Source organism: Triticum urartu, chromosome 1A, assembly GCF_056163025.1.
Source record: "Triticum urartu cultivar PI428250 chromosome 1A, HENAU_Tu73, whole genome shotgun sequence".
NCBI lineage: Eukaryota > Viridiplantae > Streptophyta > Magnoliopsida > Poales > Poaceae > Triticum > Triticum urartu.
Window position 1 is genome coordinate 153,645,615 of NC_141873.1, and position 23,855 is coordinate 153,669,469.

The 23,855-nt window shown below is 47.1% G+C and overlaps 1 protein-coding gene and 1 pseudogene across 3 annotated transcripts; both read right to left on the reverse strand.

The window, feature by feature from the left end:
• Window positions 1-3,782: 3,782 nt before the first annotated feature.
• On the reverse strand, window positions 3,783-5,668 carry LOC147990431 (uncharacterized; annotated as a pseudogene).
• Window positions 5,669-5,754: 86 nt separating this feature from the next.
• On the reverse strand, window positions 5,755-15,857 carry LOC125552687 (casein kinase 1-like protein HD16). Of its 3 annotated transcripts, XR_007303734.2 has the most exons (17): window positions 15,479-15,857; window positions 11,553-11,687; window positions 11,401-11,474; window positions 11,175-11,244; window positions 9,572-9,627; window positions 9,408-9,479; window positions 9,229-9,323; window positions 9,076-9,142; window positions 8,849-8,978; window positions 8,550-8,768; window positions 8,175-8,317; window positions 7,925-8,099; window positions 7,726-7,816; window positions 6,700-6,728; window positions 6,571-6,620; window positions 6,271-6,459; window positions 5,755-6,190 (listed from the first exon to the last, which is right to left on the reverse strand). XR_007303734.2 is itself a non-coding variant. In XM_048716321.2 (16 exons), the coding sequence occupies exons 1-16, from the start codon at window positions 15,566-15,568 to the stop codon at window positions 6,131-6,133; spliced, it is 1,824 nt and encodes a 607-aa protein (XP_048572278.1). In that variant the 5' UTR covers window positions 15,569-15,853; the 3' UTR covers window positions 5,755-6,130. The 3 variants fall into 3 exon arrangements, 2 of the variants coding, with proteins under 2 accessions (XP_048572278.1, XP_048572290.1); XM_048716321.2 differs by having other exon boundaries at window positions 6,571-6,728; window positions 15,479-15,853; XM_048716333.2 differs by having other exon boundaries at window positions 6,571-6,728; window positions 11,553-11,649; window positions 15,479-15,851.
• Window positions 15,858-23,855: the final 7,998 nt, after the last annotated feature.

The following is a 23,855-nucleotide window of genomic DNA, read 5'->3' on the forward strand; positions in this document are numbered from 1 at the left end:
AACAGTAGTAGCAAGGACAGGCTATGCATCAGGATAGGATTAACGGAAAGCAGTAACATGCTACACTACTCTAATGCAAGCAGTATAGAGAAGAGTAGGTGATATCTGGTGATCAGGGGGGGGGGGCTTGCCTGGTTGCTCTGGCAAGAGAGAGGGGTCGTCGTCGACGTAGTCAATCACAGGGGCAGCATCGGTCTCGGGGTCTACCGGAGAGAAGAGGGGGAAGAAACAGTAAATATAAAGCAAACATAGCATCACAAAGCATAACGTGGCAATATGATGTGCCGGGTGTGACCTAACGCATGGCTACACGATATAGGTGAAGGGGGAATTCAACCGGGAATGTATTCCCGGTTCCGGACCTGTGTCAGACAGATGACCGGGGGGGAATGTTCCATGTTCAGATAGTTAGAGGCATCTAACAGGTAAACGGACTGCGAACTCGGATTCGTCTCGTCGTTCTGAGCAACTTTCATGTATAAAACTTTTTCATCCGAGCTACAGATTATTTTATATGAATTTTTGAAGTTTAAGCAATATCCTAGATTTATTATTAAACAAAAATAGGGTTATTGCACCAGCATGATGTCATCATGACGTCATCAGTCAGCTGAGTTGACCATGGTCAACCCTGACGTGTGGGGCCGGTCAGTGCCCAGTCAGCAGTTGACTAGTCAATCTTCATTGGTCAACAAGGTCAACGGGGCCCGCATGTCATTGGCTCTTACTTTTTAACAGGATTTTGTTTTAATTTAATTTATCCTAATTAGTAGGTGGGGCGCGGCGGGACGCGCGCGCGGACGGGTGACGGGGCTAGCAGGGCGCGCCGTGAGCGCGGACGGGCGTGGGGCGGTCCGAGTGGTCCGCAGCGGCGACGGCGGCCGCGGGTACAGGCAGCAGCGGGTCAGCCGCAGTAGGGGAGCGAGGCCGCGCGGGGCCGTGGAGCCGCGGGCGCGGTAGCGGCGCCGTTCAGGAGCGGTGGGAGGGTGCGTGCGCACACCAGGAAGGTAGCAGCGAGGCGCGGGCGAGCAGCAAAGTGGCGATAGCGTGGGCGGCAACGCGAGCAGCGGCCGAACAGCAGAGCTGCAGCGGCATCACAGAGCAGGGCGGGCGGACTCGTGCGTGGTCGGACACAGCGGGCAAAGGCAGCTACGGCCAGGGGAAAAGCAGGGGAGAGAAGGAGGAGGGTCGGGGGCTCACGGCCGTTGCAGAGGAGGCCCGGGGACGTGATGCGATGGTCAGTGTTGGGGAGGATGGAGCAGCGCGGTGCGGCGGCGTCCGACAACGGAGATCGGGGCAGACGACGTCAAGGCGGCTCGCCGTCTGCAACCCAGCGACGCAGGCGACGTAGTCGACGCCGAGGACCTCCCAGGACACGAGCGGACGGATCACAAAGGCCGGTGGCCACGCGCACAGCGAGACAACAACGACGAGCCCGCTCGTGCGAGCGCACCTCGGCGGATCTGAGGAGGGGAGGGGAGAGGGCGAGTGTGTGGGGAGGAGCAAGTGGGAGAGGTGGCAGGGGGAGGCCGAGGCGTCTGCCTTATCCTCTCGCCCACCGTCGGCGAGATGGTCGGGCGGAACCCGCGCCCTGTAGCGGTCAGGGACCGAGGAACAGGAAGGAGCAGGTTGGGCATCCGGTGCGGGGGATCTGGGCCGGCCAGGTTGGCTAGGCCCAGGGTTCAGTGGGCCTCTCTCTCTCTCTTATTTACTTTTTAAGCTTTCTTTCTTTTATTTTTGAAAAGCAAATAGTTTCATAAATAAAAATAGGATCAACACCTAAAGTTGTGTTGTAATTATACCACTGCCACATAAGTTTAGGAAACTAAAAATAAAATATTTTAGTATTTTATTAATTGAAAAAGCATTTAACTAATTGTGTTTCTTCTGTTTTAATTTATTTTAGGTCATTAAAACACCGTTTTAAAGTGTTGGTTCACCACCAATATTAACAAATGATTATTTGCAACAACTTGAACTTTTTAGTTTTAAAGTCTGAAACCTTTTATACTCTCACTTGATTTTAAAATTTGAATTTGATCGGGGGTTGAATCAATGCGAGTTTATCAACAGTAATCGTGGTGACGTGGCGTCATTAGCGTAGGGTTACTGTAGCTTAATTATCCGGGCGTCACACCGTTGCTTCATCCAGACCGGATTTTCACAACTGCGCACCCTCTACCTGGCGCGCCAGAGATGTCGGAGGGAAACGACACCTATGGGGTCACTGAGACCCCTTCTACGGTTGGCGGGCGCGGCGTTGTGCAAAGAGCGGGTCTGGCGGTCAGCACACAAATTGTTTACCCAGGTTCGGGCCGCGGAGACGCGTAAAACCCTAGTCCTGCTTTGATGTGTATCTAGGCGTTCTTGTGTTCTTGAACTAGCTGCGGTGGCTCTCTAGTCCAAAAGATCCGAATCCCCCTTCATTACGCACCGGGCCTCCTTTTATAGACAAAAAGGAGTCGTCATAGTGGCACACAGGAGGTGGAAAGGTGTACAAGGCTGAGTCTATCCCCTGGCATCGCCGGACAAACACATTTAATGCGCTGCCGACGTGCCCCTCTTGCTTTATTGGGGACGGCAAAGAACCTTGTCCCAGCTGTCGTCGCCTCATCTGGCTCCGACACGCGTCCAAGTTGATGAGGCGTTGTAGCACCACGTTGGCTGGCTGCTGGGCTGGTGCGGTGGTGGAGCCTTCACAAAAATCTGCATGCCACCACGCAGGTGCTTGCTGAGTTGGTGTAGAGGCCACGCGCTGCCACGGAGATGCCTGTCCAGCTGGTCGAGCTGGCAGCTGTATGGGAGCGGCGGTGGAGTCTTTGGCAGACGCGGGCCTAGCTGCGGCCCCACAGGCATCCTCGGCAAGGGTCTCGCTGCGGCACGCGGTCGTCCCCGGCAAGATAGGCCTGGCTGCGGCCCCGCAGGCATCCTCGGCAAGGGTCTCGCTACGGCACGCGGTCGTCCCCGGCAAGGATCTTGCCGGGGGTCTCGTGGATTTCCTTGGCAAGGATCTCGCCAAGGATCGTCTTCTTCTGGTTCTCATCTGATCTTGTGTATCTATGATCTCTACAAAGATCTGCATGCCACCACAGAGGTGCCTCCCGAGCCTTGGTTTTAATATGGTTGATGGTGTTGGAACCCCTTGGGCTCAAGGATGGCGCGCTCTGCTGACGTCAGGCAAGTTATTGCCGAGGCTGCGGAAGCCACCCCGGCAAGGGTCTTGTTAGGGGAGTCCACCTCGCCCTCTTGCTCTCTTTGCGTCTTTGATCTTGGAGTTGCTTTGATCGTCTTTTGCTCCAGCTTTTCTCCTCTGCCCTGCTTAGTGCGGCCGTGGACGCGGCTCTAACTGCCTGTACACAAGTAAAGAGGTGCAAAAAAAGAGCCCCTACTTTTGTACACCGACAGAAGCTAAAGCACAGGAAGGCAACGAGTGAACAAAAGTAGAATAGCACACATCAGCATACACCTACGAATATATAGTGACCAGCTCCATCTAAATCTGAGAAAAGTTTGATACCTGAACCATAACTCAACCAAACTCACGTGAGCTAGCTTGACACTTGAACCTAAACTAAACCCACGATAGCTATCTTGACACCCAACCAAAACCAAACTTGCTGGGAATCTTAACCAAACTAAACTAAACCAAGCCTTCAACCATGGGTTGAAACTGTTTACATAAATGGGTCCAGAACCGTTTGATTAAATGGGTTAAGCACTATATTAACAGTGAACCAAAAAACAAGAAGCACACTGAACCAACTTACTGCTTCACCCAACTGGAGTTCTACAATGGCATCTCAAACTGAATATACATTACAAAGGACTCATATTCAGACTTGAGCATCAAGTCAACCTCTGACGAAATGAAATTAACAAAGAAACGGTACAAGCAATTAGAGCATCAGGAATCCACATCATCTAAACAAAGATGGGCTATCAAACAAACAATCTATGTAACAAGCTTGGCCATAACTGGCTGCGGCAGCCGCTAGTACTTGGCACAGAAGTTCACATCCTTCATGAGAAAGATCATCACGCTGGCCGCGGCACAAGCACCCGAGAACATGAGATGGCCATGACCTGCAAAATAACATGGGCAAATGGGACATCATTTCAACTATATATAGAGGCATGATTTTGACAAGAATTAAAATGAATAATTCTAGGCTAGAAGAGAAATATATAACACCTAATACCAGCTAAACAGTACATGGATTGCATCAAAGCTCTTCACAAGGATGTCCTAAAATGGTATTGTCATCTTCCAGTACATGCGGAAAAAATCTTTGTAGATTTTTTTAATGATTTGGCACCTTTACAAAGATTATCTGCCTAGCTGAACTATATATCAACAATTTGAGGTTGATGCTTTATCCTTCTGTTCAAGTGCATCTGTAAGCTCATGCACAAGTGCAATGGGTGCAAATAGTGTTTGTTTTCTTCATCTCAGTGTTTGTTGGTAAGTTGCACTTGAACAACACATGCTCAAGAAAGTCATGATTATTTCATCTTGTTTATCGTATCATTGCCTGAAGCAAACAAGATTAATTGTCACAAGCAGAGTATTCCCTGCTACCAGATAATGGCTGTGGTTTTTGTAATCAGTGTATTGTGTATATACCCATCCACAGGATTTCTTAAGCAAGTTGCAACTTGGATAATGGAATCCAAACCTAAATGGAGCCCTCGTCTGGGACAAAGGAGGATTTCTTCAGAGAAATGAGCTGATTTTTGTTCTTGCCACTACACCTGACATTATTATTATTAGGTAAATAATTTGAACAGAAACAAACTCGGTTATTCCTTGCATCCATGGAATAGTTAAGCGACTTACAAACTGAATTAGCAGTACTCCTACCACAAATACACAAACACAAGTACTAGTACAGTGTATATATAAATAAAAGCATGGAACGCATCAATGCTCGTCGAATTCGCAGCTGCTCGTGGTCACCGTTGAATGTGCGTGCGTTAGGCAGCAGCGGTACGCGGCAAAGTGTGCACACTACTGTAAATAAATTTGCAAACTACTGTAATGGACAGATGCAAACTGAAACTGAACCGAACATAGACACAAATCGAAGTGGTTCTTTGTTGAGGAATAAAGACCTAGTTGCTGCTGTTGTCCAGACGAGGAGGGGACCAGTAGGGGCACCTTGCCGCCGGAGCACCTTGTCGACTTGCCGCAGGAGGAGTAGGACCTGGTCAACAGAGAAGAAACAGGAGGTACCTGCCAGCAGAGGGAAGGTGGCGCGGCGGAGACGGCCCGGCGACCTCAACCCTAGCGGACGGGGAGGCACGGCGGAACCGATGGGAGGGCCAGCTCGGGCTAGCTCATGGTCGGGACTACTGTGCCGAGGAGGGGGCGGCACCGGAGGGTGACGGCGAGGCGGCCGGTGGGTGAAGGGTGGGCGGCAGGCGGCGGCGAGGAGGAAGAGACAGAAGGCAGCGGCACGGGGGAAGCGACAGGGGGCAAGTGCGTGGGAGCCTGGGAGGCAACAAACCAATACAATGAACCGGGTTCTACCCACGGTTTGTAGCCCATAATGCATCAAACGGTTTCAGCCCATAACCAACTATACCCAAACTGGTTCTTCTCCAAACCGAAACCAAACCAAACTTTAGAAAGCCTCAGCCCAATAAGACCTAAACCAAGCAAGCCCATAATAAAAACCAACCCATTTCACCCAGTTTTTCTAAAACCACTCCCAGATTTAGTTCCATCCAAGAATGAGCTCATCATACTCGCAATCGAACACATCCTGAGACATCACATGAGATCACAGAAACTGTATGCGGTAGAGTCCGGCCACCCAGGCACAGCTCTAAGTTTGTACAATTTTGCTGCCTACCTCAAGGGCAAAATATCTAATTTGAACTATATGCATGATGGGCTACATTTAGATCACACCAATTTTTTACATTCTATGGACAAGAGAATACAACAACACATCACCACAACATACACTCTTATATATAACCTTTGTAAACAGAAAACACAGCAGCTTTGCCATCTATGATCTATCAACTCTATTAGGAATACCATTGCCCTTCGAAACTCCATCATCTAATCGCAAACCTGAAAGTCGTTAAATAAACTCTACATACTAGCCAAACAAAATGGAACTTATGATACCGTTCTTCCATAACAAATGGAGGCCAAGTAGAGATTTTTTGCCCATTTCTCCTGCAACAATATGAATCAATAGTTGGTCAAGAACAGCTAAAACACGGATATCAGATAAAAGGGAGGGTATATTAGATCACCTTCACATGCTGGCTGGGGAAAGCAGATGTTCTTAGGGTTTCCTGCGTTTCATCAGCAGGCTTTCTTCTGGGGATGCTCAAGATAAGTGCTGTCTGGTCCCATGTAGCAGCAGTAGCAGTGATGCGATAACCATTATCCCAACGCCGGTGAACTCCCTCACTTGGATACAAGAAGTCAAGCTCCACAACCTACAACAGAAAATAGTTTAAAACACAAAGCACAGGCATTAAACTGTATTCTCATAATTTTTATAGCATATGCCCCATCGAACACTGAGATTCAGCAAAGCACAGACACACCTGATCTACAAAGCCAGCATTCCGGGACACGACCACTGCCCATCGGCTTCCTGCAGTGGCCATAGCTGTGACGTAAAAACCCTCCTTCCACTTCTTGTTTATCCACTTGAAGGGAAACGAGTCACTTACTTTGTAGGATTGCTGTGCATATTGTGTTCCTGGAGGCTCAAAGTCAGTTCCAATCTTTTAAACATATGTATTCACAAGAACACTGATATTCAGGACCTCCAACTTCAAAAGCATTTTGTAAGGAAGATCTGCCAATACTTATCCACACTAATGCTGAACTGACAATCCTACACTATCTGGAAGAAGAGACAAGATTCCAGAGAAACGACAGTACCAGGACACAACATGATCAGAGTCCTGGTACTGCCAGTGCAAGTGTAGTTATTAAAGTCAGACCGGTAATCGAACCGGCAAGGTCCCCCACTTCACCGGCCCATCTGGCAATTCGCTGGTTCGAGCACCAGCCTGCAAATATTAGTTTCCCACGCACTAGTACCACTACCAAGACAACATATAATGCAATTCCAAGATAAACATACACATACACAATCCCACTAGAGCATGAAACTCAACGACCACAATCCCCACCTACGCAGCATGAGATCCATTGACTGAGTTATCCCTGGCAAGTATCTACTCGCTGTCACCTGGGATGCCATGTTCAATCAAGCTGCTACCCCTGCTACTTGCCCAGCTTGCTAGCTAACACTGCCCTAACAGAGGCTGGATGACAACCATGGCGCTTTTATCAAATCGAAAGTAGATGATTTCACATGAGATTGAGGCTCTGTATGGCCGAACTGAGGGAGAAGACAGAAATTAGACTAGAAAAGAAAAACATAGTGAGAATGAGGCAGAGGGACGAGAAAAACCCTAGAGTATCTTGTGAAGATACACAGCAGAACAGGCCAATTAAACCAGGAAGGCCCAAGACGATGTCTTCATTGCTATCCGATTCATTAATTTTCACCAAATACAAAAAGAAAAAAACAGTTTTCACAAAAAGATGCCTGGTTTGTCTTGGTTTTTCCGTTTATTGCATGGTTAGTTTTTTAAGGAAACCAGACAGCTAACGTCTCTGTTCCGATTGACCGCCGTTCCAGTCGAGTGCAAGTAACGTTCTTCAGCAGACATCATTGCAATTACCTCTAGACATGACCACCAGAGAACTACCATTGTTTGCACCTGCTAACGCAGTGATATAGAAGTTCTTCTCCCACTGCTCCATTATCCATTCCTAAGAGCAAGAAAAGCAAATATATTGAAATAAATTGCTCCATTGATACGCTGTAGAAACGAAAGAGAAAGAAAGATGTGCAATGCAAAAGAAGTCAGCATGACTAACCTTGTGAAGAAAATATGGAGAAAGTTCATAGACTTGAGAAGTAAAGCCAGTGCCAGCATCCATTATTAGAGCCCACAAATTTGAGCAAGAGGCAACTGAGCTTATAAACAAGCCATCTTCATTTCCTTTTGAAATATGTTGTGCTAACCTACCATCTGCAACATTATAGTGGTACCTGCAAAAGAAGTGTGGTTGGAATGGAAATGTTTACTTTCCATCTAAAGCTAGCTTTCCTCTATGGGATTCATACCTCTGCTTCATAGGCCGCCTCGCATTGTAAACACTAACCCATTGTGTTGCAGGCATCCCCATCCTGATCTTCTTCTTGGGTTGGTCATCGTCATCCTCCTCCATCATGAAGCGACCTCTCTTCTGGCCAACCTGGTATATAAGCTGGTACAAATTCAACAAATTATTAGTATGCTAACTCACATTGCACAGCTGAAATGATATGAAGTCAAATTCCACGGTAAGCATTAAACCATGATGCCCAAGAACTTCCCGCGGAAGGTTAGCTAGGAACAATCTAATGCTACACAGTTACATAGTTTTAGCATCTGAGCATGGTCATAACTCATAACACATTATGAATTAGTGAGAAGTAACAAGGGACGACATGCAGTACCTTCTGAGCACCATCAGTGTTGATTGGTCTTATGTCTGGATTGGGGCCAACAATTCCATCAAAAAGAGAGATGCACTTTGCATAATTTGGTTCTTCATCAAACTTTAAGTTCACAACATACTCAACAAACTGTCGGAAAGGTTGTGGACAAAAGCAACACAAAGATTCTGGAGAGGTTGCCATCTTTTTCTTGCAAACAAGGAAACCTTTATTTTCTCCCTACAATTATTCCACAAAAGTCTTGGGTAAGGAAAAGAAGCAAATGCAAAATGAAAATTTTACTCCCAACCAAACTTCACCTGATATCCTTGCCAAGGAAGGCGACCACGCAGAAGAAAAACAAGTGTGTAGGCAAGGGATTCAAGGTCATCTCTCCTGCTTCCAGTTCTTCCCAAGTGAGCGTGCACACTAGCATACCGAACGGTTCCTCTGTAGGAAAAACAAGTAGAAAAAATGTCAGTGTAGTAACTAATAAACTACTAATAAGAAAAGGAAGGCTTCAGGGCTTAGTATTTCTCCTGCAAACCTGAAGACATCAGGCCTCTGATCATACTCAACTAGTTCTCCTGTACCAGTGTCTTTCCATTTAGTAGCTGCAGAGAGGAAGAAATGTTAGCACCCCACTGGACACAGTAGACACTGGAAAATCGTTATCAAAAGAACAGTGAAATAAGATTACCTAATCCAAGGTCAACAAGAAAAAGCTTCTTCTCTTGCAGTGTGCCTGGGGGTCCAAGCAGAAAGTTCTCAGGTTTTACATCACCATGGACATACCTATGATAAACAAGAGTTGTTAGCTATGTTTTTATATGCCAAAACAATAAAACAAAGCTCCATTGCCAAGATACAAATAAATACCCTTTCGAGTGCATCTTCTCCAGTATGGAAATGGCTTCTATAGCAATACAAGCAACCATTTCAACAGACATTCTGTAACAGAAAGACAAAACTCAAATTAACTGGGCAAACCAGTGGAACATTAAGGAATACATACAAAGGGAAATGACTAATTAGATACTTACGAGTGGGAATTATTATTCCATACATCCCACAGGCTTGGTCCCAACATGTCCATAATCTGAATATATATATTACATTAGAAAAAAAAACATCCTAGTTTTGCAATGGAACAAGCAATCAAAAAGATGTGGGAACATCTTGGCGCCAAAATTGTCCAAAAGTTGGCTTGGTAGATGCGGTGTGATGCACTGGTTATAATTGCATTTCCAACAATATATCATTACTTATTTCAACTCACTTCATTCTCTCTCCTCTCCGATCTGTTCTCTATTTATTTTTCTCACTGGACCCACATGCCATACTCTTTTCTCCATCTACTTCTCTCTTCCTGTATTCTTTCTTCTGCAACAAATGGACCTCACACACTCCAATACTTCTCTCAACCACATCAGATCCGATTGTTGGAGATACCCTAAACAAAAGAACTAGACTTTCAGACTTACCTAGAAAAATTGTGATTTTTACTAAACAGTACTCCCTCATCTATGCACATATATTCTTGTGCATTGATGTTAATCTGATGCTAACGAAACAAGTCCTCTGATCCAACTGAAGTTTTGAGTACGTTTAGGATCAACAGTGACACTGAGATTCACTCGAGAAGGTGAAAGACTACTATATAAATATTACTATGTGGAAATAAAGTTCAAAACCAACAGTGAACAGCTATATAAACAAAAGCAGAGTGCTTCAGAAGCAATGAAAGGTTAATGATTTTCGAATTTAAATGAACTTTCACGCCCTAACTGGTCTCTAGTATTTATTAAATTATTTACACACTTGATTAAGACCTTCTACCTCAAACCATTACGTCTTCATCAAATTCAATCTACTTTATTCAATAAATAGGTACATTTAATCAGTTAAACAAACTTAACACACATGGAGCATGCCAGCAATCATATGTGGTGGCTTGGCTAATGGCTTATTTTGGATTGTGGATACAATTTATTTATTTTGGTAAGTTTTGTACTCCCTCCGATCCAAAATAAGTGTCACAGTTTTGAACTAAGGTTAGTTCAATCTTAGTTCAAAACTGCGACAGGATCCAAAATAAGTGTCGCAGTTTTGAACTAAGGTTAGTTCAATCTTAGTTCAAAACTGCGACACCTATTATGGATCGGAGGGAGTAGTGATTCAAACACAAAATTTAAACATTTCTCATAAGAGTTACAGGCCCTTATTTTCGTAAACAAGAAATATGCTACTTCTGTCTTCTGAGCCGTTTACAAAACTTTAATTCCATAATCCCACCAGCATACCAAAAAAGACAGGAACTTTTCTACTCGGTATGCCTACAGTCTACACCATTGGAAGAACAACTTTCGTCATTACTCTCATCAGTTACAGGGCAGAGCACCAACGGACAAGGGCATTCTATGTGGTTTACTGATAAAGGAAACGCAAAAAGGGGAAATTCAGTGTTATACTGTATGTCATAAAGGTAGCAAGTGAGAAGGTAATCAAACAAGCTACCAAGAGCGCATACTGTGCCAAAGAGAGAGAGAGGGCGGGGGGCAATGGTAAAACCAGAAATCAACTACTAAGTGTCTATGCACTCAGAATCACCACATAAAAGGAGGCAAAGGGTACATGCTCCATTACCATGATATAGTACTCCGATTGCTTCCCTTTGTAGTGTACTCTTGGCACGCCATGAATCCCGCTAAGAGTGCTGCCAGATGGATGTTTTACGCAAACAAAGTTAACATGCATTCTAGAAATGCCAATTGCAATCGCAATTTGTACAGAGAAGCAAGACCAAAAAGGAAATTGTACAAAATGTAAATAAGTTGCAGGAACAAAAAAATAGAACAGACTGAACACTTACTTGTAAACCTCCCACTCATAAGGAGCTCCATAATTGCAGCCTTTACTGGTTCGGTGTTCAAATTTGATTGCAACCTAACATAAACAGAAACATGATATAAATATAATGCAATTATTAAAATACAAAGAGGCATCCAAAGAAGACAAATTGACCTCCAAAGCATTTGCACCAGGTGTCCTGTCACTGAGACTAGGAGTGGAAATACGGCGACCAACATATACTTGCCCAAATCCTCCCTTTCCAAGCTTTCTGTCAAGTTTGTAGGTAGGTGAATTGCCAATCTGGATCTGTTCCACCTCAATGAAAAAGAATATGAGTCATGCAATCACCAAAACGATGCAACCATGCTACACCCGTCTTGAAAACCAGATATTCCTACTGCGCAACCAGGTATTCCTACTACGCCTACTTGCTAAGACTAATGAAAAAAGTTAGGTTCCTGCACATCAAATGCTAAAGATTCTTGGGCAGTGAATAAACTCAGTGAATCTTGCACAGCTGGATGAACAAAGGCTCATCCCGTGTCAGGAGAAAAACATTAATAACTTCTACCTGCAAGAACTCTTGACTGTTGGGGCTATTACCTATTATAATTTTTCCATTGGGTAGTAATTTCCAAAGATTATAATAGGAGGCATATGCCTGCACTGACCTATTAAGTACATCAACCATCATTTTTAGAGCTAGTGCTGTGGTTACAACTGCTAAGAGTTATATTATGCTCCATGTATAGCCTGCATATTTTCCCCGTTGTATGAGGGGTTTCCTGCATACTTACAACTTGTATATTTATATTTATATTTATATTTATATATGCTGGCCATTGGCCCCTAGGAAATTCAAGTTGCACATTTCCTAACATGGTATTAGAGCCTAGAGTTTTTTTTCGCATGTGCAACTCGTGCTGTGATCCCCCCGTTGCACCGCCACCATCCCCTTTTTTTGGCAGCCACCGCCGTGTCCTCACGGCTGCTGCTGCCTGCTGTTCACCTTGCCACCTGCCCTCGCATGATGATTCTACACTTGTCAACGCCCTGCTGGATCCCGATTCCAAGCCGCAGGTCTACATCCCCCAGCCAACGCCGCCAGTCTCCTGTAGCTGATATCGCCCCGCCTCCATGACCTGCAAATCGTCCTAGATCGGCGTCGCCCCATCGGATCCATGCAGCCACCTCCATTTCCGCCCGGCCACTGGCTCGTTGCTCTGCACCTCCACCGCCAGCCACCCGGCTCCATGATTCCGCCGCCCAGCTCTGCACCTCCGAGCACTCGCCGCTGCAATTCTCATGCACCCTGGCCTGCTGCTCACTCCCCGTGCGCCCACTGCTGCTACCCGTGTCTCATGTGTGAACGCTTTTGCTCTTGCTGTCTCCCTGCCTCTGCTTGCACGTGCTTGTGTTTTGCTTGTTTCGGGCTGCTCCGTCGGTACTTCTGATCAAGGCTCTTCTTTTATGTCTCATCAATTTCGTGAATTTTCCTAATATTTTAGAATTAAATTGTTAAATTCGTCGCCTTATTATGCTCAAGCTTATGGACAGGCCGGATCTTGCAATAAAACTTTAATTAAGCTTATAAAGAAGAAAATTAAGGAGCATCCGAGATGGCGGCATGAAGTGCTCTCGAAAGCTTTATAGGATCATCATATATCTAACACGGAATGACTCAAGTGCACCGTATGAGGTAGTGTATGGGCAGGAATCAGTGCTGCCCGTGGAGATTAATTTGCAAGCTCTTAAGAGTAGCCAGACAAAATGATTTGTCGCCTGTGGATTACAATAATTTAATGATGGATAGGATAGATGATGTTTCAGAGGAAAGGTTGAGAGCCTTGCAAGAGATTGAAAAAAAGAAATTATGAGTGGCAAAGGCTTATAATAAAAAGGAAAGGTGAAATTTGTTTCAAATTGGAGAATTAGTGTGGAAAACGATTTTTCCTATTGGAACTAGAAATAATAAATACGGCAAATGGTCGCCGAGTTGGAAAGGTCCGCATAAGGTTGTAGAGATTGTTCCTGGAAACTCATATTTTCTACAATCTTTGCAGGGGGGAAATTGCCCAAGTGGAAAATATTTGAAGAAGTACTATCCTAGCATGTGGCAAGAAGCTTGATGGCACTATGGGCGATATTATCTAAGTTGTTGCCCTAAGCAAAACATGGCCGATATGATCTCAGATAGCCCCCTAAGCAAAATTTGGCCAGTGTGTTATTTGTACATCGCCTAAGCAATTGATATGGCCGGTGAAGTGGTTGAAATCATCCCAAGATATTGTCATGGTGTTTTTGGTAAATAAAATTGCACCAAAAACAGGGGGGCATGTGTTGAGAGTCTAATTTGGATCCAGCTTGAATGGTCACCCAGATTATTTAATTTTGGTGGTTAAGCTAATTGGTTGATGCATTGTTTGAGAATGGCCACATGATTGCAAGTACAGACGATAGGTGCAGCAGGCTGGATGCAACAGAATTGTGTGCTGGAGCTCACGCGTGAAGAGAAAGAAGGAAAGTGATCTGGTTTAGAATGCTTGAGATAGAAAAGATTTTGCATGATCAGCTATTCGGCCAGAACAGAGCTAATATGGAAGGTGTACTATTATTGGGCTCAGGTTGGTGCTTTTACGGGTCTAGCCGAATTAATTAAAGATTAGGAATTTGGCTTGTATGCCAAGAAAACAGTACGTGACTAGTCAGGAGTCCTATTCCAAATTGCCAAAGGCCAAGCGTGCCCTAATATATATGGGTACATGGCCGATTGAAAAGTTACAATCAATCGATCCTTTTACAACTCTGCGTTACTTTTTTCTCCTTCCAGCACCTAGGTCATAGCTTCTGCCCAGCCCTAGCAGCCCTACGGTTTGGCTCATCTTTGCCGTTTTGTATAAAAAACGATCGGTTTACCTCCACGTAAGCAAGGAATCTGTGGTGCTGTGCGGATCAATTTCCCGCGGCAACAGGGTGAGTTATATTATGTTCCATGTATAGCTTGTATATTTTCCCCATTGTATGAGGGGTTTCCTACAAATCTACCACCCGTAGATGTATATATATACTGGCCATTAGCCCCCAGGAAATACAAATTGCATATTTCCTACCATTTCCTAACAACAACAATTCCAGGCTCCCATGCATCTTTGAATTTCATTATATAACACCCTGACCAAAATAGGTAGTAATACCACATATAAAACATGAAGCAAAGGACATTTTGAGCTTTGCAGCATGTAGGCATCCAGATGTTTATTCTGGAATGCCACCAACAGGCAGTCTAAAAAGTATATGTGATCAAAACTACTAGTCTATTGAAGATGCTAATATCCATTTGAAGAGTAGTTATTTTGACATTTTGTACCATAAATGGCATGCACGGGTCAAAAAGGAACACAAAATCAGCACTGAAGAAGGTTTTGTCTTACCAAGACATAAGCAGAGTGCAACTCAGTTCACAGCCCTAGAAATCATACACAATTTGTTCTGTAAAAAGAAACAGTACGCACTTGCACAGCATATTCCGACCAACCTATGCGGCTGCATTCCCACATTTCCTTTTCCAAATTTAGAAATCTCAGTTAGGCACTGCTTGTTGCATTAACTAGCTCCTATGGTTCCATAACAACTACAGTAGCATATTCAAACTCGCGCATCTACTTCCTGCTATGTTAAATCAGCATATTTACTCCGTTTGTGCCGTGAAAAACACGAGTATAGTAGGTTAAGAACAAAGACCTGCACGCCATCCATAACACTAGGAACTTCTCGGACAGCATGCTCATGTCACATTTTCATACCTCTGCAGGTCCTGCCATTCAATAGCGACCATTCCTGCCATATCAGACCTAAGAACATACCGAATTCATGTCTACTCGCGTTTCTAGCATGGAACCTATAGTCCTAAACAAGATACCTCCATCCCCAGCTCTTGGAACCCTGCGGCCGCACGAGATTGTGCCATTTCCAAGCACGAATCGCTCAACTCCGAGCGATACCGCACCAATAAAGACGTTCAATCACGCGGATGAAATCTAAACAGCGGACAATTCGAAACAAACACCCGGTGCTTGCATAATAGAGGAGATCCTCACCGTCTCAGGGAGCGGCGTGGAGCTCCCGTCGTCGCCCGGGGGGGCATCGTCCTTGTCTGCACTCCGAGCGACGCTGTCGCCGTCGTCCATCCCTGTCACGCGCGTGTCCAGCACACAGCTCTGAATCTCCTGCGTCCGCTACTGCTGCTACAGCGGTGGCGGTGGAGGCGGCGGGAGGTGGGCGCTTGCTTCCTCCTTATGCCTTAGTCGTGGCTAGAGATAGGTCTGGGGGAGATGTTGGTGGGGATGCGCGGGAGGTGGAGGAGGCGGTCCCGTCGGCAACGGCGAGCCGGGAGGAATGGGAGCGAGGAGAACAAACGGGAAAGTGAGAGGAGAGGGGATCGAAACTTCTGGACTAGTATATCGTGCGATCTCCCGGAGCCAGAGGTAGGCTCGTGTGTAATTTTGGCCATCTCGATGCACCAAAAATTTTAGACTGCACCAATCTTAAAACACCTCTTCACCAGACCGGTTAGGAATGACCAAATCAATCGTTTTCAAACAGTTAATCTCTTCGTGTACAAGGAAAGAGGAACGTGGCGCCGACCTCGTGCGAGCAGGGAGATAGCGCGAGCTCGCCCGCATCCTTGAAAAATTGGTGAGAGCAATTCGGTAACCTTTCATTGACGGTGTCCCATCTAAGGGACCCTTCACTATGTCGACTCTCGTCTAGTAGGCCTGACTGAGAACTTCTTCTCGGTTTCGACCTGGGCCACGTTAGAAGGCCCATGGCATATAATAAGGTTCCAGAAGACTTGTTGTACATGACAAGGTGTTGGATCTATGAAGGACCCTGCCTCCTCATAAGTAGCTGACTTGGATCTTGTACCCTAAGAACCCCGTGCCTATATAAACTGAGGAGCGGCCTGACTCATAGACAACAATAAGAAATCTCTTGGTAGAAACATGTGCTTTGTACTTAGTCCAACGCAATAAACACAAGCATGACATAGGGTATTATCTCCTTAAAGAGTCTGAACCTGGGTAAAATCCATGTATCTATGTTGCCCTCGTTACAAGACATCTAGCTTAGGATCCCCTATCTCAAGATTTGCCGGTTTAACTTCCGTCAGTGGTGGCCCATGCAGGCCTGCTAGGTGATCGTCACAGATCAATGGGAGTCAGGATCAACGAGCAGATCAGTTTCGAGGAGATCTTTGTGTTGGGGCAAATGTCCATCTTCGGTGGCGTCACCCTTGTCACCAACTCAACTGGCCACCTTGGCCAAGTCAAATCCTTTGCTCCAAGCTAGACCGTCTGTTCGGCAACAAGGAGTACACCGCAAATTTCCACGGAGAGTTGATCTTCACAAGCTTGGTGTCACGCCTAGTCGAGGAGCAGCATGAACCGCTTGTCTCGGGCCCGATGTCAGATCAAGCTCAGGATGAGCGTGAGCGTGAGAATCCTATTATGTGGTCAATCCTAGATCGGACCATGATGCTGCTCCTTGTGACCCCTGTAGGGGTTGAATCTAGTGGATCTCAAGTAGGGGGTCCCGACTTGCTGATCTTAGCATGATGGTAACAGGACAAAAGGGACACGGTGTTTTACCCAGGTTCGGGCCCTCTCGAAGAGGTAAAATCCTACGTCATGCTTCTGTTGTATTGATTGTGGATGGGATACGAAGTACATGATGATCTACCTCAAGATCGTATGTGTACGTCTCTAACTTAACCCTATGGACTAAACCCCTCATCTTATATAGGCACCGGGGTACTTAGGGTTACATGTAGGTCAGTTACATCTAAGGATAAACATGCCGATGATTCAAACGTGTCTTGAAGTGTGTGCCAAGTCTTCAGAGGATTCCATCTTGAGTATGTCGTGGGTCATGGGAAGCATGGCCCATTCTTCGGTTGTATGGGGGTTCTTGGCCTGGCCCATGACTGGCAGGCTGACGTGGTAAGCCCTAGTCTAGGACACCGTCAGTAGCCCCTGAAATAGTCTCCAAGCTGAGGATATTGATTGACTCCTCGCAGTCGTGGCTTCTTCGGTCTTCGGCTTCGTAGGCGAGTTCAACAATCTTGATATTCGAGCTTTCCGAATTAATCCCTTGTCCGAGGACATTGGGCTTGAGGCCTTCTGCGCCGAAGTAGGTGTCTTATGAGCTAAGTAAGCTTCTTCCGAGGACCAATCGGGATCACATCTGGCTGTTCTTCGGGTACACCGCCATCCGAGGCCCCACTATTGACATGTCCAATCAAGAGAGTTATAGTGGGCCCGACTTTTACTTTAGCGGCATTATTAACATCCGCCCTCGATTGGCGTGCGCACATAAGGCACGACGCCTAGGAAACACATGAATTTACTGCTGCGGGACTCAAGCGTCCTGCTATCCCACGACCAAGATTTTCCATACAAAGTAAAGGAGATATACGAGAGATTTCACATCCCTTCCACCTCTTCTCTTGCCTCCGCGCGGATCTCATCCTCTTCCTTACCTCATTGCTGCTTTGAGAGCTCAACACTATGGAAAACGTCCCAGACTCATCTACTCGCCCTGGTGGCCCCCTCGAAGGAGAGTAGAACAGTTGTTCGGTTGCTCAAGGGCAATTGAATCGTCTTGCCACACAAGGGTATCTCCCTGATTCGGAGTTCGCGCAGATTCACCCAGGGTTGGTTTCTTTGGATGGCGGCTGAGGGAGTCCTGGATTAGGGAGTGTTAGGATAGCCGGACTATACCTTCAGCCGGACTCCTGGACTATGAAGATACAAGATTGAAGACTTCGTCCCGTGTCCGGAAGGGACTTTCCTTGGCGTGGAAGGCAAGCTTGGCGATACGGATATGTAGATCTCCTACCATTGTAACCGACTTTGTGTAACCCTAACCCTCTCCGGTGTCTATATAAATCGGAGGGTTTTAGTCCGTAGAACAACATTAACAACAACAATCATACCATAGGCTAGCCTCTAGGGTTTAGCCTCTCCGATCTCGTGGTAGATCTACTCTTGTACTACCCATATCATCAATATTAATCAAGCAGGACGTAGGGTTTTACCTCCATCGAGAGGGCCCGAACCTGGGTAAAACTTCGTGTCCCTTGCCTCCTGTTACCATCCGGCCTAGATGCACAGTTCAGGACCCCCTACCCGAGATCCGCCGTTTTTGACACCGACATTGGTGCTTTCATTGAGAGTTCCTCTGTGTCGTCGCCGTCGGGCTCGATGGCTCCTACGATCATCAATAGCGATGCAGTGCAGGGTGAGACCTTCCTTCCCGGACAGATCCTCGTCTTCGGCGGCTTCGCACTACGGGCCAATTCACTTGGCCATCTGGAGCAGATCGAAAGCTATGCCCCTGGCCGTCAGGTCAGATTTGGAAGTTTAAACTACACGGCTGACATCCGCGGGGACTTGATCTTCGACGGATTCGAGCCACTGCCGAGCGCGCCGCACTGTCACGACGAGCATGATCTAGCACTGCCGCCGAACAGTGCCCTGGAGGCCGGACCCGCATCGGCTTCGACCCTTAATTAGGAGCCAACTGCGCCGATCGAGGATGGGCGGTTGGACGCCGCCTCGGGGGCTGCGATCCCAACGGCGATCGAGCCGAACACCAGCCCCGCACTCCGCGAGACTCGTGACTCCAAGGAGCCGGACTCCTCTTCGGACTCCGAACCCTCCGCGCCCCTGCCGATCGAATCCGATTGGGCGCCGATCATGGAGTTTACTGCCGCGGACATCTTTCAGCACTCGCCTTTCAGCGATATTTTGAAGACGCTAAAGTCTCTCTCTTTATCAGGAGAGCCCTGGCCTATGGTCAGCAAGGTTGGGATACGGACGATGAAGAAATTCAAAGCCCACCCACCACCCACTTTGTAGCCACTGTCGACGATTTAGCCAACATGCTCGAATTTGACTCCGAAGAAATCGACGGTATGGACGCCGATGAAGGAGACAATGAAGAACCAGCGCCTATTGGGCCCTGGAACGCCACCTCATCATATGACGTATACATGGTGGACGCACCAAAAGATGACGACGAGGAGCGGAAGGACGAACCGAAGGCTTGTTCCCTCAAAAAGCAGTCAAAGCGGCGACGCAAGCGCCGCCCCAAATCCCGCCTCGATAGAAACAGCGATCACACAGACCCAGCGCTGGAGCAGGGCGAACCGCTACCGGACAACGGCAATCCGGATAATCAAACCAAACAAACAAATGCTATCAAGGATAATGGTCTGGACAATATAACGCCGGACAGGCACCCAGAGCAGCAGAATGCCCATAAAAGGCTTGTTGCCACCGCGAGGAGTCTTAGAAAGCAGAAGCAAAGGCTCAAGGCTGCGCAAGACACACTCCAAATCAGATGGAGTAAAATACTCAATACAGCAGCGAGGTACGGCGACAATCGCCCCTCCAAGAGCTACCCAAAGCGGAAGCTGCTACCAGAATTCGATGAGGAGGCCTCAGACCCCCCACAACCAAATATCGAAGCAGCCACCTGGTCGGATAGACGACCCCTCTACCAACACAGAGCGGCATACAACGCCGCTCACAATACAACACGCGACCCATGCGAGGGCTCGCACCCAAAGGACGGCGCAACAAGATCCATCTATGGACCACGCAAGCGCGCCCCAGCATACAATGCAACACAACAAACATCCGAACAACGCGGTACACCCAGCTACAGGGGTGCCGCACACCCCCTATGTTTCACCGATGAGGTGCTGGACCATGAATTTCCAGAGGGATTCAAACCCGTAAACATAGAGGCATACGACGGAACAACAGACCCTGGGGTCTGGATTGAGGACTACATCCTTCATATCCATATGGCTCGAAGAGATGATCTCCACGCCATCAAGTACTTACCCCTCAAGCTCAAAGGGCCAGCTCGTCACTGGCTTAAAGGCCTCCCCGAAAGCTCCATTGGAAGTTGGGAAGAGTTCGAAGACGCCTTTCGGGCAAATTTTCAAGGGACTTATGTCCGACCTCCGGATGCGGACGATTTGAGTCATATAACTCAACAGCCCGGAGAGTCAGCCCAAAAGCTTTGGAACAGGTTTCTTACTAAAAAGAACCAGATTGTCGACTGTCCGGACGCCGAAGCCTTGGCAGCTTTTAAGCATAGCGTCCGTGACGAATGGCTCGCCAGACACCTCAGCCAAAATAAGCCGAGAACGATGGCCGCATTAACAAACCTCATGACCCACTTTTGCGCGGGTGAGGACAGCTGGCTAGCCAGATGCAGCACCAGCGGCCCCAGTACATCTGAAGTTAGAGATGGAAACGGGAAATCACGGCGCAACAGCAATGACAAACGCCGGAATAAAGAAGACCGCATGAAGGGCACGGCAGTAAACGCCGGATTCAAAAGCTCTCGGCCAGGTCAAAAGCCGCCCTCTAAAGGCACCAGGGATGAACTATCCAGCCTCAACAAAATTCTGGACCAAGTATGCCAGATCCATAGTACCCCTGGAAAACCTGCTAATCATACCCACAGAGAATGTTGGGTCTTCAAGTAGTCCGGCAAGCTCAACGCCGTACACAAGGGGGAGGATACACCAAGTGAAGACGAGGACGAGCCTCCCAAGCAAGACACGGGGGAACAAAAGAAATTTCCACCAGAAGTCAAAACAGTAAACGTGTTACACGTGATCAAGGGAAAAAACAACAAGGCACTCCCAGGAAAATATACCCAAGTGCCTGTGACCGCGAGGTCCTGCCACTGGTCGTCTCAACCGATCACTTTCGACCATCGCGATTACTCAGCAAGTATCCGACACGCAGGATGGGCTGCCCTGGTATTAGACCCAGTAATTGGCGGATATCACTTAACACGAGTCTTGATGGACGGCGGCAGTGTTGGAAATATGCCCTAGAGGCAATAATAAATTGGTTATTATTATATTTCCTTGTTCATGATAATCGTTTATTATCCATGCTATAATTGTATTGATAGGAAACTCAGATACATGTGTGGATACATAGACAACACCATGTCCCTAGTAAGCCTCTAGTTGACTAGCTCGTTGATCAATAGATGGTTACGGTTTCCTAACCATGGACATTGGATGTCGTTGATAACGGGATCACATCATTAGGAGAATGATGTGATGGACAAGAACCAATCCTAAGCCTAGCACAAAGATCGTGTAGTTCGTATGCTAAAGCTTTTCTAATGTCAAGTATCTTTTCCTTAGACCATGAGATTGTGCAACTCCCGGATACCGTAGGAATGCTTTGGGTGTATCAAACGTCACAACGTAACTGGGTGACTATAAAGGTGCACTACAGGTATCTCCGAAAGTGTCTGTTGGGTTGGCACGAATCGAGACTGGGATTTGTCACTCTGTGTAAACGGAGAGGTATCTCTGGGCCCACTCGGTAGGACATCATCATAATGTGCACAATGTGATCAAGGTGTTGATCACGGGATGATGTGTTACAGAACGAGTAAAGAGACTTTCCGGTAACGAGATTGAACAAGGTATCGGTATACCGACGATCGAATCTCGGGCAAGTATAATACCGCTAGACAAAGGTAATTGTATATGGGATTGATTAAGTCCATGACATCGTGGTTCATCCGATGAGATCATCGTGGAACATGTGGGAGCCAACATGGGTATCCAGATCCCGCTGTTGGTTATTGACCGGAGAACGTCTCGGTCATGTCTGCATGTCTCCCGAACCTGTAGGGTCTACACACTTAAGGTTCGGTGACGCTAGGGTTATAGAGATATTAGTATGCGGTAACCCGAAAGTTGTTCGGAGTCCCGGATGAGATCCCGGACGTCACGAGGAGTTCTGGAATGGTCCGGAGGTAAAGAATTATATATAGGAAGTGCTATTTCGGCCATCGGGACAAGTTTCGGGGTCACCGGTATTGTACCGGGACCACCGGAAGGGTCCCGGGGGTCCACCGGGTGGGGCCACCTGCCCCGGGGGGCCACATGGTCTGTAGGGGGTGTGCCTTGGCCTATATGGGCCAAGGGCACCAGCCCCTAGAGGCCCATGCGCCAAGAGAAGAGAAAAAGGGGAGAGTCCTAAAAGGGGAAGGCACCTCCGAGGTGCCTTAGGGAGGATAGACTCCTCCCCACCCTTGGCCGCACCCTTCCTTGGAGGAAGGGGCAAGGGCTGCGCCTCCCCCCTCTCCCTTGGCCCTATATATAGTGGGGAAAGGAGGAGCAAACCAATCTAAGGCCTGGCGCCTCCCTCTCCCTCCCGTGACACATCTCCCTCCTCCCGCAGCGCTTAGCGAAGCCCTGTTGGAATCCCGCTACTTCCACCACGCTGTCGTGCTGCTGGATCTCCATCAACCTCTCCCTCCTCCTTGCTGGATCAAGGCATGGGAGACGTCTCCGTTCCGTACGTGTGTTGAACGCGGAGGTGCCGTCCGTTCGGCGCTAGGATCATCGGTGATTTGAATCACGACGAGTGCGACTCCATCAACCCCGTTCTCTTGAACGCTTCCGCGCGCGATCTACAAGGGTATGTAGATCCACTCCTCCCTCGTTGCTAGATGACTTCATAGATTGATCTTGGTGACACGTAGGAAAATTTTGAATTATTGCTACGTTCCCCAACAGTGGCATCATGAGCTAGGTCTATTGCGTAGATTCTATGCATGAGTAGAACACAAAGTAGTTGTGGGCGTTGAGTTTGTTCAATATGCTTACCGTTACTAGTCCAATCTTGATTCGGCGGCATCATGGGATGAAGCGGCTCGGACCGACCTTACACGTACTCTTACGTGAGACTGGTTCCACCGACTGACATGCACTAGTTGCATAAGGTGGCTAGCGGGTGTCTGTCTCTCCCACTTTAGTCGGATCGGATTCGATGAAAAGGGTCCTTATGAAGGGTAAATAGCAATTGGCATATCACGTTGTGGTTTTGCGTAGGTAAGAAACGTTCTTGCTAGAAACCCATAGCAGCCACGTAAAACATGCAAACAACAATTAGAGGACGTCTAACTTGTTTTTGCAGGGTATGCTATGTGATGTGATATGGCCAAAAGGATGTGATGAATGATATATGTGATGTATGAGATTGATCATGTTCTTGTAATATATGATCATGGAGCCCCAAGATGGAGATCAAAGGAGCTATATGATATTGGCCATATCATGTCACTATTATTTGATTGCATGTGATGTTTATCATGTTTATACATCTTATTTGCCTAGAATGACGGTAGTAAATAAGATGATCCCTCATTAAAATTTCAAGAAGTGTTCTCCCCTAACAGTGCACCGTTGCTACAGTTCGTCGTTTCGAAGCACGCCGTGATGATCGGGTGTGATAGATCCTTACGTTCACATACAACGGGTGTAAGACAGTTTTACACATGCAAAACACTTAGGGTTAACTTGACGAGCCTAGCATGTACAGACATGGCCTCGGAACACAGAGACCGAAAGGTCGAGCA